The sequence below is a fragment of the Molossus molossus genome, unplaced genomic scaffold, assembly GCF_014108415.1.
Source record: "Molossus molossus isolate mMolMol1 unplaced genomic scaffold, mMolMol1.p scaffold_m16_p_4, whole genome shotgun sequence".
NCBI classification, from domain to species: domain Eukaryota; kingdom Metazoa; phylum Chordata; class Mammalia; order Chiroptera; family Molossidae; genus Molossus; species Molossus molossus.
Genome location: NW_023425377.1, coordinates 81,568,026 through 81,582,015, shown reverse-complemented (window position 1 = coordinate 81,582,015; position 13,990 = coordinate 81,568,026). Strand labels below are relative to the sequence as shown.

At 53.9% G+C, this 13,990-nt stretch overlaps 1 protein-coding gene across 1 annotated transcript in view; it reads left to right on the top strand.

Annotated features, from left to right (window-relative positions):
- ARID3A (AT-rich interaction domain 3A) overlaps positions 1 to 13,990 on the top strand; it is a 34,391-nt gene that overhangs the window by 15,464 nt on the left and 4,937 nt on the right. Inside the window, exons 3-5 of the mRNA XM_036239890.1 lie at positions 8,380 to 8,452; positions 12,011 to 12,194; positions 12,820 to 13,067. Coding sequence (XP_036095783.1) covers positions 8,380 to 8,452; positions 12,011 to 12,194; positions 12,820 to 13,067 — 505 coding nt within the window. The remainder of the gene's footprint in view (positions 1 to 8,379; positions 8,453 to 12,010; positions 12,195 to 12,819; positions 13,068 to 13,990) is intronic.

The following is a 13,990-nucleotide window of genomic DNA, read 5'->3' as shown; positions in this document are numbered from 1 at the left end:
GACCGAGCACTTAGCATGTGGTTGGTGTGAACCTGGTCACCCAGCTTGCAGGGAGCCCTCTGCCCACTTCATTTTCTCTGATCCCAGAATAGGCACAGGGGGCTGTGGCGTACCATCCCACCCGCAGCTGTGGGTGTTTCTGTGAATGGGGCAGACTGAGGGGCCCCCAGGGATGCTACTCCCAGCCCACCTGGGGCCCTGGCAACGGCTGTGAGTGCTGAGTCATCTTGTTTGGACGGCTGGCTGTGAAGGGCCTCACCACTGTCCGGTAATCGAGGAGGGGTTTTTATAAGTGGGCGGGCAGGGAGCTGCTGGGAGGAAGATATCAGGAGGATAGACTAAGAGTGTAAGAGCCTGAGCGTGTTCTCTTCTCCCTTCTTTCATTAGTGGGCTCCTGCTGTATACCAGAGTCTTTGCCTGGTACCCAAAGACCCCACTTGTGTCCTTGGGAGTTCTCATCTGGGTGGGGAAAAAGAGGAGAAAGATTAGAAGAAACAGTCCCAAAATAAACACACAATCTGAGGACCGTGACAGATGCTGAGGTGTTCCTGGAGGTGCTGGCCTGGTTTGGGAGTCAGAGCTGTGGGCCTCGAAGAGGCTAAGGTTGGAGAAAGGGGACTCCAAGTGGAGGGATCAGCAGAAGCGGAGGCCTCAGGGCAGGACTGAGGGTGAGGAGGAGGAGGCTGGTGACTGGAGTAAAGTGAGCATGGGGACAGATAAGGTGGAGAGAAGGGGTCAGCTGGCTTGGGGCCTGGCAGGCTGGAAGTTTGGATTTTCTCCTGAGGGCAATAGGGGGAGCCACAGTTGGTTTCTGAGTAAGGGAGACATGGCCTGCTCTTGATAAAAAAGAAAGAAAGAAAGCCCTTAAGACCCTCTGCCCCTGAGAGGCTGCAAGGAGGTGTCACCTACCATCCTGGTTGCTCTTTTATGGAAACTGGGGGATAAAAACAAGCCCACCACCTTCTCTACTTTGTTTCACTTTGCTTACGGGAATTTTACAATGAATCAATTCTTTTACAAAATACAAAAGATGTTAAAAGAGGTGAGATTACACACAAATGTTCACAGTAGCATGATTCACAACAGTCAAAATGTAGAAACAGCCCTGGCCACTTTGGCTCAGCGGTTAGAGCGTTGGCCTGCAGTCCAGAGAGACCCCGGTTCGGTTCCCCTAAGGGCATGTGTCACGGTTGCAGTTTGTCCCCGGCCCTAGTTGGGTCGTGCGGGTGACAGCCACTTGATGTGTCCTTTTCACATCGATGTTTCTCTCCTCTCTCTCTCCCCCCCCCCCCACTCTATCTGAACAAAAAATGGAAAAATGTCCTCAGGTGAGGATTAAAAAAAAAATTTAGAAACAATCTGAGTGTCTTTCAGCAATTGAACAGATAAACACAATGTGGCCCCACCCCCTTACTGGAATATTAACCACAAAAAGGAGTGAGGCACTGACACTCACTACAGTTGGATGGACCTTGAACACATGGTACTCAGTGAGAAGCCAGACACAAAGGCTACATAGTGTGTGATTCCATTTATGTGAACTGTCCAGAACAGGCAAATCCACAGACACAGAAAGTGGATTAGTGGTTTGCCAGGGGCTGTGGAAAGGGAGGGGATGATGGAATGTTCTGGAATTAGTTGCACAACACAGTGAATGTACTAAATAGCACTGGATTGTTTATTTTATTTTATTTATTTTTTGTTAATCCTCACATGATGATATTTTTCCATTGATTTTTAGATAGAGTGGAAGGGAAGGAGAGAGAGAGAGAGAGAGAGAGAAACATTAATGTGAGAGAGACACATCACTTGGTTGCCTCCTGCATGACCCCACCTGGGGCCGGGGATCGAACCTGCAACCCAGGTATGACATGCCCTTGACTGGAAATCAAACCTGAGATCCTTTGGTCTGTGGGCCGACGCTCTAACCCCTGAGCCAAACCAGCCAGGGCTGACTTGGTTACTTTTTTTTTTTTATTGGTACGTGCCCCTAGTGGGAACTGAACCCGGGACTCTCTAGTCCTCAGGCCAACTGCTGAGCCAAACCAGCCAGGGCTGAATTGTTTACTTTAAATTGGTGAATTCTATGTTACGTGAATTTCACCACCATAAATATTTTGCTCAAAAATTCAGGAAAAAGTGATTAAGCACTAAAGCCCCTGGGCTCAATCCAGCCCAGTTTGCAGGCTTCCTTATTCCTTCACTGGTTCCTTCTCCCGTCACAGAACCCCTCTGAGCTAGTCTAGGCTCCTGCCCTGCAACCATATCTGGCCTTCCCTTCTAACCCTCAGCGGCCCAGGAATGCCTGAGGAGGTCCCGCCAGGCACACTGCGATGCTGGGTCAGGCCTGTTCCTGCCAGAGCTGAGTGTTCGCAAGCCCGCTTCTGGACGTGGGGAAAGACACACTTCCCTGGTTTCCTATTAAGTTATATCCGATGGTACAAAAATACGCTTTTTGAAAAAGAACTTCCCATCCTCAGCATTTTCTGGCTTATTCTTATTTGCCATGGAGCTGGTTGTCCTTCTCAGTGGCTCATCGGTCCCTGAGGGCTGGGCACGGTTTCTTGGTTTTTCAACTTCCAAAGGCAAGGGGCCTCACTCCTGGGGTCCCTCTGCAGCCCAGTGGCCTCATCTAGAGGTGGGGCCCTGTGGACTTTGGAGCCATCTGGGTGGCGGAAGGGGGCCGGAGCAGACACTGTTAAGAGGGCAAAGGTCCTCCTGGGGGCCCTGGGGGCTGTTTCTTTACAGTCTGGGCCCATAAGGGCCAACTGCACCTGGGCCCCTTTGGCAGGCTAGGAACTGGTCTGGCAGCGTGACCCTCGCAGTACCCAGCAGCGCCTGGGGAGGAGACCTCTTGTGTGCCGAGCCCTGGTAGTGCTCCCTACAACATGTCACTTTGTGGATTTGCTAGTGGCCTTTCCTCCCCTTCTTCCGGGCTGGCGGGCTGGGGAAGGGTTCCCACACTAGGGTGAGCTCTCTGGCTCCAAAGGACCCCCTCAGCTTCAGGGTGGGGGTAGGGGGTTATCTCGGCTTGGTCAGCAGTATAACCTGCCTAGCTGTGGTGAACATGCTCACTGGCCACAAACAAGAATTTCCTGTTTGCCCACCGTACCCTTAGGGTTGGGATGGTTACCTCACTTTTCCTCTTTCTTGTCCTCCACCCCCACGTGAGCCCTGAGACCTCCTGGCTTTGTTTGTTTGTTCCTCACCTTGGTGCCCAGTGGCTCCTCCTGGGAGATGTCCTTCAGTGGGTCCCCAGCACCTCTGCCCCCTCCCCCGCACCTGCAGGCTGGGCCCTAGAGCAAGGTGAGTGGCAGGACCTGTGGATTGAGCTCTTTGTGCAAAGTACTCAGAAAGAAACTAAAGCAGATGAAGGGGTCGGAGAGTGAGGAAGGGGGGTCGGGGGATCCCTGAGAAGGTGACATTTGGGCACAAAGGAGAGACTGACTGTGCAGAGATCTGGGAACTGCATTCCTGGAGAGGGAACAGCCAGTGCAAGGCCCTGAGGCGAGAGAGCGCTTGTTTTGCTCCCAAAGCAGAGACAGGCCCAAGGTGCTGGAGCGGAGGGAGGTGAGGACTGGGAAGTGAAGTGAGGTCTTTGGTGGTGGTGCTTGGAGCCATGGAAGACTGTAGGGGGGGTAGGGTCGTGTTCGGACTGCTAAGTGTGTGTGGGGGGAGCAAGCTGGGCCCCACCCACTCTGAGCCTCAGTTTTTTCTTTCTGAAGTGGTTGGTGCTAGGGAGAGGGAGATGGATACATAGTCAGCCCAACCTTAGTAATTGGTGGACAGGCACCATCACTGGGTTGAGCTCCACTACAGGCAGAGGGGCCAAGACTGTGTGTGGCCAGGTGACCCCATCTGCAGATAGAAGAGGAGGCGGGAGCTGTGCACTTAGGGAGCATCTGTGGGTGCCTCCAACCCAGGCTCTCACATCCACATCTCACATTGTCGGGCTTTTGCACCCATTTCACAGCTGAACAAACAGCCCTGGGAAGAGTCATAGGGTGGGAATAAACCCAGTGGGGCATGCAGCTCACCCAGCATGGTCTTGGCTTGGGCATATCTGAGTTTGGGAAAGGATGAGCGTCCCTGTCCTATGCGGCACTGAGGTATCCAGGTCTATTTAATGAGTGTCTGCTGGTGACCAATTCTAGTCACTAGGGACAAAACATACAAAATCCCTCATATTCTGCTGGAGCAGATGGGCAGGGGACTAGACCAGGGTATGAATCCATGTGGCTCAGGCGACAGGAGGGTTGGGTTGGAGGAGAGTGGGAATGGGTAGGGAAACTGTCCTCATCAGTGAATGTGGCACAGGTGAGAACAGAGTGTTTGGGAGACATGGGGCTGTGGCTGAGATATCGGGGCGGGGGGGGCTTCTTTCAGGGAGGGCTGGGCCCTTAGTGGGGATGATGTTCGAGCTGAGCATGGGGACCTAGATGAAGGGGAAGCCAGCTATGGCAGAGCTGGGAAAGGCATTCCAGGGGGGTGGAAATGCAAGAGCAAAGGCTAGGAGGTGGAACTACCCGATAGGTTGGAGAAGCAGCCAGTGGTCAGGGAAGAGGCGAGACGGCATTGGGGCCGGCAGGGTCTGCGGGACCTTGTGGATTGCATGGATGGGTATCTTTATAATCAGACAGGAGCCAGAGTGAGACTGGCACTTGGTCCCAGGGAAACCGGTCTTAGGGGTTGAGTGTGGGGCCCTTATCTCTGCTCTCAGCCCCAAGGAGGGGTTTCCGGAAGTTTGGCCCAGTCTCCAGCCTGGGTTGCTGCCGTGGGTATGGCAGGTGGCTGATTTCAGTGCCTCCTGGTCTGCTTTGAGAGGGACAGGGTTCCAGCCAGAGAATCCAGATGGGACCAAGGCTGGGGTGTGACAAAGGATGTGTTGTGGCCCAGCTGTGTGACTTGAGAGCTTGTGAGGACAGGCAGCCTGGCCCACTGGCCCACAAGTGGGGTCTCGACACCACCATTAGGAGTCTTGACACTGTCCCCAGCTCCCCCATTCCTGTGGCCTGGCAGACAGCCCCATCCAGCTGGCCAGGGCGGGACACACGCCACAGGGGTGCGGAACTTGGGGCCAGAGCCCCATAAAGCTAGGGAGGCCTTTACTGCCCGGCTTTGTTGTCAGCTGCCCATGACACGGCTATTAAAGCTGCCTCCTTCACTGCACATCCCCTTTATGGCCTCATACTATGTCCTGTCCCCACGAGGGTCTGCCCACCATTTGGCCTGAGGGTTAACAGCCCTTCCACCCCCACTGAGCCCGACACCTCTGCCAAGGGGTCATGAAGCAGCTGGTCTCCACCCTGAGCCTCAGTTTCACCTGGAATATGAGGTCATGATGATTCCAGGTGCTAAGGGTGATGCTGTTGTGTTTATTGCACAATGTCCTCAAAAGGTGGGGAAACTAAGGCAGGAGGAGCACTGAGGTCTTGTGGGGGCTGGGCCTGGGGAAAGGGTTTAGGCAGTGTGGACCCTCCTCCACCGGGTCAGGATCTCAAAGAACATGCTGACCCTGAATGGATTTCCAAGCCGTGACAAATGACCACACACTGGGCAGCTTAAAACAACAACAATTTATCCTCTCACATTCTGGAGCCAGAAGTCTGTAATCAAGGTGTCACAGGGCCACACTTCCTGGAGGTTCTAGGGAGGATCCTTCCTGCTTCTTCCAGCTTCTGGGGACTCCCATGTTCCTGGGCTTGTGGCCACATCTTCCTAGTCTCTGCCTCAGTCCCCACATGGTTTCTCCTCTATGTCTGTGTTCCTCCTCCTCTTATAAGGACACTGTCATTGGATTAGGGCCACCTACTCCAGTGTGACCTCAACTTAGCTAATAGCATCTGCAAAGGCCCTATTTCAAAATAAGGTCCCTTCCTGAGGTTCTGGGTGGACATGACTTTGGGGTACCTGCCAATTCCCCAAGTCTGTCTGATCTCACTCTCTCCCTAGCCAGGCCCACCTTGCAGCTGAGAAATCAGGATTCATTTAACTAGCATTTATCACACAGCTGCTATGTGCTCAGCTACCTTCTAGATACTGGCAACAAAATAGACAAAATCCCTGATATCCATCCTACTGGGCAGAAAGACCAGACCAGGTGTGTGTGAGTTCACACTCCCAGCCAGGGAGGAGAGTAGGGAGGGGACACATAGAAGTGTCATGTGGGCAGGGAGTGGACAGACGAGGCCTGGCGTGAGCACTCCCATGGAAGGTCCACCTGCAGGACCCACACCCTTCAGGCGGGGGAAAATATGGACCTCCCTGGATGCCATAAATCAGTGCAGGAATGTAGCCAGGCAGCTTAGCCAGTCGGGATGGAGGAGACAAAGGTCTTGACCACCCAGGTCTGGGCTTCTGGCTCCCCCAGCCCTTGCACTGGAGGTCCCACTTTGTCTCCATTACACAGATGGGGAAACTGAGGCCCAGAGAGGGGCAAAGTGGCTGAGGAATGGTTGGTCCTAACAGTCCCACCTCCCTAAGCCCTGGGATGTCCCTGCCACAGGAGTTGGGTTTGGGGCATTCTTGGGCCCTATTGATGGATTATTCCAGCCCAGCTAGGGCTAACTGATGGTTTCAAGGTCCCCCATGGTCCTGATCCCTCTGTGTCCAGGCAGCCACTTGGCTATATTTTCCTGGAGCTTAATTTGCAGCCTGCTATTTGCACTGCTCCTCCTTAGCCAATTGCTCCCACCCCCTCTCTAATTCTTTCTGCTACCTTTCTCCCCCAGCATCTAGGAGGTAATGGTCAACAGGGTGGGGGACCTCCTGCCTCCAGAACCCCAGCCAGGGGCCCTTTCCCCTCCTGTGATGACTGGTGAACCAGGCAGTCAATGCCCAGGACCAACTCTGGGCTGAGAGTCCCCAGCAGTCTAGGGCCACAGTCTCCCACCTACCTCTCTGTGCCTCAGTGTGCATGTGACTCATTGGACAGGGTGGGGATATGTCATGATGGCAATGACCTGGGTGGGTGCTGTTTGTCTGGGATGAATTGTGTCCCCCCAAAATGATGTGTTTTAAGCCCTGGCCGGGTAGCTCAGTTGGTTGGAGCATTGTCCCAATACGCCAAGGTTGTGGGCTCTATATCTGGTTAGGGCACATATGAGAATCAGCCAGTGAATGCATACATAAGTGGAACAACAAACTAATGTTTCTCTCTTTTTCTCCCTCCCTCTCCCTCCCTCCCTCTCTCTCTCTCAAATGGAGTTTTAAATTTATTTTTTTCTTTATTGATTTTAAAGAGGAAGGGAGAGAGAGAAAGAGAGAGAGAAACATCGATGAGAGAGCACATCGATTGGCCACCTCCTGCATGCCCCACACTGGGGATTGGGCCCACAACCTGGGCATGTGTCCTGACTGGGAATCAAACCGGTGCATGGGTCAGTGCTCAATCACTGAGCCACATGGCCAGGCTAAAATGAATTTTTTTTTTTTTTTTTGGTGGTACGTGCCCCTAGCGGGAACTGAACCCAGGACTCTCTGGTCCGCAGGCTGACGTTCAACCACTGAGCCAAACTGGCCAGGGCTAAAATGAATTTTTTTTTTTTTTTTTTTTTTTTTATCCTCACCTGAGGATATTTTTCCATTTTTTGTACAGATAGAGTGGAGGGAGAGAGAGAGAGAAACATCGACGTGAAGGGACACATCGAGTGGCTGCCACCCGCACAACCAACCAGGGCCGGGGACAAACTGCAACCGAAGTACGTGCCCTTAGCGGGAACCGAACCCGGGTCTCTCCAGACCACAGGCCGACGCTCTAACCGCTGAGCCAAACTGGCCAGGGCTAAAATGAATTTTTTTAAATGTCATGTTTAAGACCCAGCTTCTGGTCCCTGTGAACATTACCTTATTTGGAAATGGGGTCTTTGCAAATGTCATTAGTTAAGCATTGAGATGAGATGTGGCCCTAAATCCAGTGACATGTTGTATAAGAAGAAGGGAATTTGGACACAGGAGAGCCACATGACAGCAGAGGCAGAGACTGGTGTGATGCGGCCACAAGCTCAGGGACTCCTAGAGTTCCTAGAAGCCGGAAGACGCCGGAGGGACCCTCCCTGGAACCTCAGGAGGGAGCTTGGCCCTGGCACACCTTGATCTCAGACTTCTGGCCCCAGAACTGTAGGAGGATAAACCTCTGTTGTTTTAAGCCACCCTGGGAGACTCATCCAGATGTCTCTGTCCTCATCTGAAAGTGGGGGGCAGACTCATTATCTGCTTGGTGGCCTTGGGAGATATTTGAACTCGGGGGGTGCTGGGGCCAGGACCCCCAGTGCCTGTCCCTGCCAGCAGCCCCCGCAGTTGGTTTTCCTTGTGATGGAGACATGGTTCCTGCGCCCAAACTCTGGCATCAATTAACCAGTCCCCTCCCTGCCCTCACAGCTCTATGAACTGGACGGGGACCCCAAGAGGAAGGAGTTCCTGGATGACTTGTTTAGCTTCATGCAGAAGCGAGGTGAGGCCTGCTGGGAAGTGATGGGAAGTGGGCACAAGGAAGGGGGACCCTGCCAGCCATAGCCTGGGGCAGACGAGTCAGTGTCACCGAGTGTCCTGTGGCTGGAGGCATCCAAGAGGTGCCTGAGAGGGGGAGACATGGCCGTGTCATGTGGGGGTCTGAGGGAAGAGGCTCCATCCTGCCATGGGTGTCTGAGGGAGGAGGCACAGCCCAGCCCTGCAAGTCTGACAGGGAGGCACAGCTGAGAGTCTAAGGAGTACATCCTTGCGAGGGGCAGGAGGGGTGTTTTCTCAGGGTACCACCTAGACCTGACAGTCCAAGTTTTCTCCCTTGCTGCTGAGACACAGGATACAATGGGGTCCTGGCTCTCAGGACCCCCACAACAGGTTTGGGCTGGCCTCTGTTCTAAGAGTGGGGTTCGTTTCACAGGTGGACAATTGGGCACCGAGGCAACAGGGTGGAAGCTCCCCACACAGACTTCAAGCTCTTGTGGCCTAGAGTGCCCACTGGTGCCCCAGCCTGCCCTTGCTCCTACAGGAGCCTTAGTTCACTTATCTGTAAGATGGGCCACAAACAGTCCCTACTGTTGGCAATGCCCTAAATGTACTGAGTGCCAAGCTGCATTTATTGGGTGTCAACAGTATACCATGCCCAAGCTGACACTGCAGTCTAGCCCTTCATTTCCCCCTGGCCTGGGGTGAGATAGATGCCAACCACAGCCACACCAGGAAGTGTCTGGGCCTTGAGAATAGTGACATGTGGAGTGGGGACTGGTCTGGGTAAGTATCTGGATGGGGAAACTGAGGCCCAGACAGCAGATGATATCAGACATTTGGGGTGAACTAGGCATAGAGAGGACAAAGGGCAGCCAGGGGGTCCCTAGAGGTCCCCTGCCCATGGGCCTCACCCTCAGCTTAGAGCTGCCACAGGGAGGAGACACCAGGTCTGTTCTAGGAATGCCCACTACAGGGTGGCACTCATTCCTCTGACCCCTGGACAGCCCTTCCTGGGGGGTTATTATGATCCTGTTGTTCAGAGAAGGAAACTGAGGCCCAGAGAGGACACATGGCCTTTGAGCCACAGAGGCAGGAAGGGGTGGGGCCAGCGGGCTGCAGGGTCCACTGGGGCCATTATAGGGGCCAGGCGGCTGCTGCTTTGTCCTGGGCCTCTGCCTGCCCCTCCCTCACCAGTAGCTTCTGTAAACACAGGCCTAGTCAGGCCCAGAAGGGAAGGAGATGAAAGGGGAGGGGGCTGCAGCCTCTGAGTTAACCCCTCCTGTGCCAGGATGGAAGAATTCAGACCTAGCGCTGGGGCAGGGGCCCCTCTCATGTTATCATATTATCATCCAGCCCAGTCCCAGCCAGGGCGGCTGTCCCCTGTGTGGTCAGAGAGATCCCCCCTGCTCTCTTTATCAGCCTGTCCACACTTGCCTGAGCCCCACTTCTGTCCCTCTGCTATGGGGCTCAGAGCTTCCAGGCCTGGAGCCCACCCATTTTACCCAAGACCAGCCACCTAGTATTCTAGAGGTATTTAGGAAGTTCTGTGAGCTGCCTCTCTGTGCGGGTGAGGCTGGGCGCCCCAGATGCACCAGTCCAGCCCCTTGCCAAACAGGGCTGTGAGGGTCCGTGTGGAGCTCTGCCTCCCTCACTAAGACAGGTGCTCCTGGAGGGCAGGAAGCAACAAACTCCTGTGCATTCCTCACAACCCAGCTCCGAGCAAGGCCCTTTCTTCCCTGCCATCTTCTTGGACCCTTCTCCTCTATAATTGGGGGCCTTTGCGGCTGAGAATCTGTCAGACCCTCTTCACCCTGGACACCATGTCCTGCATCTCACAAGCTTCTTCCCCTTCACTCCAGACAGAAGGTCACAAAGTAAAAGCCTGCACCCCACCCTCCTGCTGTTTCCCTGACGACCTCTCCACCCTTTCTTATCGCCTTCACAGCCCTCACTGCCCACCATCAATGCCTCTCTGTGCTCTCCCAGCCCCCCTCTTTCTATAAACATCCGTCCTAGCCCTGCTTGCCTGCCACAGAGCTTGGAGGATCTGATTCCTAATTCCACCACCACCCCCGGCAGAGCCTAAATCTCTGTCCAGGCTCTCTGTGACCACATCTCCTGGCTGGGTGTGCTGAAAATGGAATTGGGGGTGTGTGTGTGGGGTGTCTGAGGTTTATTTTCCTGCCATTGCTCCAGGTGGTTCTTGATTCATTGGGGAATTTGCAATGTGGGAAGGGCTGGAAAGCAGTCAGAGGTGGCTTTGGAATGTCCAGAGGTGGAAGGCATCGTCCAGGCCCCTGGGGCGGGCAAGCTGGCCCCTCACTTGGACCTTCCTGTATCAGGTCATATCCTGCAGCCTCCCTTTGCCCATCTCTGAAGGGGGGGTAAGCATGACCCTTGGGCTGAGATGCGGCCTGTCAGCCTTTACTGTTTATTAAATGCTTGCTGTATGCCAGGCTGGGCACTGAGGATCCCATGTGAATAGGACAAGGCAAAGGTGTGCATAGAAAGTGTACCCAGGATTCTGCTGCCAGGGAAAGAGGCTTGAATGGGGCCTTCTCTACCCTTGACCAGGAAGGTGCTGGATAGGCCAAACTGAGATCTGAAGGCTCTGAGGCTGGGGGTTTCTGGGTGAGAGGGGAAGCCATGTGGAAGATCAAGTGGACAGAGGAGGGGAGCAGGCCTGTCTGCAAGGGGCAGTCCCCCGTTGAGATAGCCCACTGCCCTTGCTCCCTGGGCTGGCTCATAACCCTGTCTCCCTGGGCTGGCCCACCACTCTGTTTCCCTGGGCTAGCCTACTGCCCTATTCTCTACACTAAGTGGATTAACCAAGCGCTTGCTCCCTGACTACAACCCCCCCCCCCCACACTGCAAACACTCCCAGACAGGGAGGAAGCAGGCCTCTGGGAACTCAGGCAGAGTTGTTTTGGCAGCTGTTGTGGTTGGTGATGGGAATAGGAATAACAAAGGCTGCATTTCTCATGCCCCTCCCCCAGGTTGGTCCCCAGCATCTCCCTCTTTATACCCCTCTTCTCCCTTCAGTTGAATTCAGCAATGAGCCAGATCACTGATAAACTGAGGCAGGCAGGTTGCAGGCTTGATCCCTGGTTGGGGGCAGGCAGGAGGCAGCCGATCAATGTCTTGCTCTCACATCAGTGTTTCTTTCTTTCCCTTTCCCTTCCCCTCTCTCTCTAAAAATCAATTTAAAAATATTTAAAATGAAAAAGAAACAGGCAGAGCTGTTACCTTAGTACTATCTGGAGCGGGGGCGCGAGTCTAACCCGGGCAACACTATCCTCAGGAAACACTGGGCAATGTCAGGGACACCTGTGGTTGTCATGACTAGGGATGCTTTTGGCATCGAGTGGATGGGCACCAGGGATGCTACTCAACACCCCACGTGCCCAGGAGGCCGCCACAGAGAGTAACCTGCCCTAACGTCCACACAGGGGGGAGACCCCGCTCTGAACCTGTGTGTTAACCACAGACTTGGCTTCTGCTGCATGTGGGGCTCTGGCCCTGGCAACAGCATTCCCTCCCCCACACCACCCCTCCCCCACAGGGACACCGGTGAACCGGATCCCCATCATGGCCAAGCAGGTGCTTGACCTGTTCATGCTGTATGTGCTGGTGACGGAGAAGGGCGGCCTGGTGGAGGTCATCAATAAGAAGCTATGGCGTGAGATCACCAAGGGCCTCAACCTGCCTACATCCATTACCAGTGCCGCCTTCACCTTGCGGACCCAGTGAGTGCTGCAAGTGCAAAGGGCCTGGGACAGGAAGGACCACTGAGGCACTGGGCCACGTGAGGAGTCTGAATCCTGAGAACCTTGGGGTGGGGCTTTAAGGAAGTTTCTGGCTCTGAGGTTACTGGAATTAAGTATTAAAGGCTTCGGCCCTGGCCGGTTTGGCTCAGCGGTTAGAGCATCAGCCTGCGGTCCACAGAGACCCGGGTTCGGTTCCCGCTAAGGGCATGTACCTTGGCTGCAGTTTGTCCCCGGCCCTGGTTGGGTCGTGTGGGTGGCGGCCACTCGATGTGTCCCTTTCACATCGATGTTTCGCTCTCTTCCTCTCTATCCTTCCCGCTCTATCTGAGTAAAAAATGGAAAAATGTCCTCGGGTGAGGATTAAAAAAAAAAAAAAAAAAAAAGTATTAAAGGCTTCGTGGGAGGTAGTCAAGGGGACAAGCATTGAGACAGGGAACAGCATAAGCAAAACCTGGCTCTGAGCATTAGCAACTGATTCCCTGGCAGTGGTGCGTGATGGAGGTGGGGAGGTAGTGCCACAGTGAGATTTGCTTTATGCCGAGGGCAGCAGAGAGCCATAGGAGGCATCCCTGGTGCCACCCTGTCCCTTTCCCCCTTCCTGCAGGTACATGAAGTACCTGTACCCGTACGAGTGTGAGAAACGCGGCCTCAGCAACCCCAACGAGCTCCAGGCGGCCATTGATAGCAACCGGCGGGAGGGCCGGCGCCAGAGCTTCGGGGGCTCCCTCTTTGCCTACTCACCAGGCGGTGCCCACAGCATGCTCTCCTCACCCAAGCTGCCCGTGTCCTCCCTGGGCCTGGCCACCAGCACCAACGGTAGCTCCATTGCCCCAGCTCCCAAGATCAAGAAAGGTAAGGGGCTGTGTGATCCTGGGGACTGTTCCCAATTCAAGCTGAATGGACTTGTGGGGTTGGTACATTTTCACCTCTAGGTAAACAGGTTAATAAACCCCAAAGTTATCACAGAAGAGGGTGGAAAATCAGGCAGTGCTGTGCTCATGTCAAACATTACTAAACAGCCACCATTTTTCAAACCCCATGCCCATGGCAGGCACCACTAGTCAATATTTTTTTTTCTTCATTTCTATGCCAAGGCAGATATTACAAATCAAGCACAATTTTCCCATCCTGAGTCCATGGCAGACATTACTAATTCATCACTCTTTTTCCAGGCCTCACAATGCAGACATTGTCAATTGAGCCCTGTACTAATCCTGTGGCATGCGTTGCTAATCATTTATTGTAGCATTGGCCCAGTCTTCTGCCTATGACTGACATTGTTCATCACCACAGTTTTTTCCAGTACCTTGCCCATGACTGACATTATTAGTTGATCACTGTATTCTTTTCTCTTTGAGCTTTAGAATCTTTCTCAACACTCTCTCCCAGCAGACACCATTGAGAGTGTAGGGTGGGTCTATCAAATTGACTCTCTAACCATCCCTGAAGCTGTTGCTGGGCGCCCTTGGGTGGCTCAGTGCCCCTTTCTGAGCCTGATTTCCTTATGAGTAAAGTAGAAACAATTACCCCCTATTTGTAGAGTTGTTGGGAGTCTTCAGTGTATAAAATGCCCAGCATGCAACAGGCCCAGGTTTGCGGATGCCTGACAGATAACCCCCCATTCCTAGTCCGCACCCATGGCAGACATCACCAGTCGATCAGTCTTCTCTACCCCTGAGCCTCAGGTCCTTCCTAATACAGAGCACTAGTAGCATATGTGGCAGCATGGCCTCCAGCCAGCAGTTCACCTCCCTGGGTTTCTGTTTCTCCTCTAC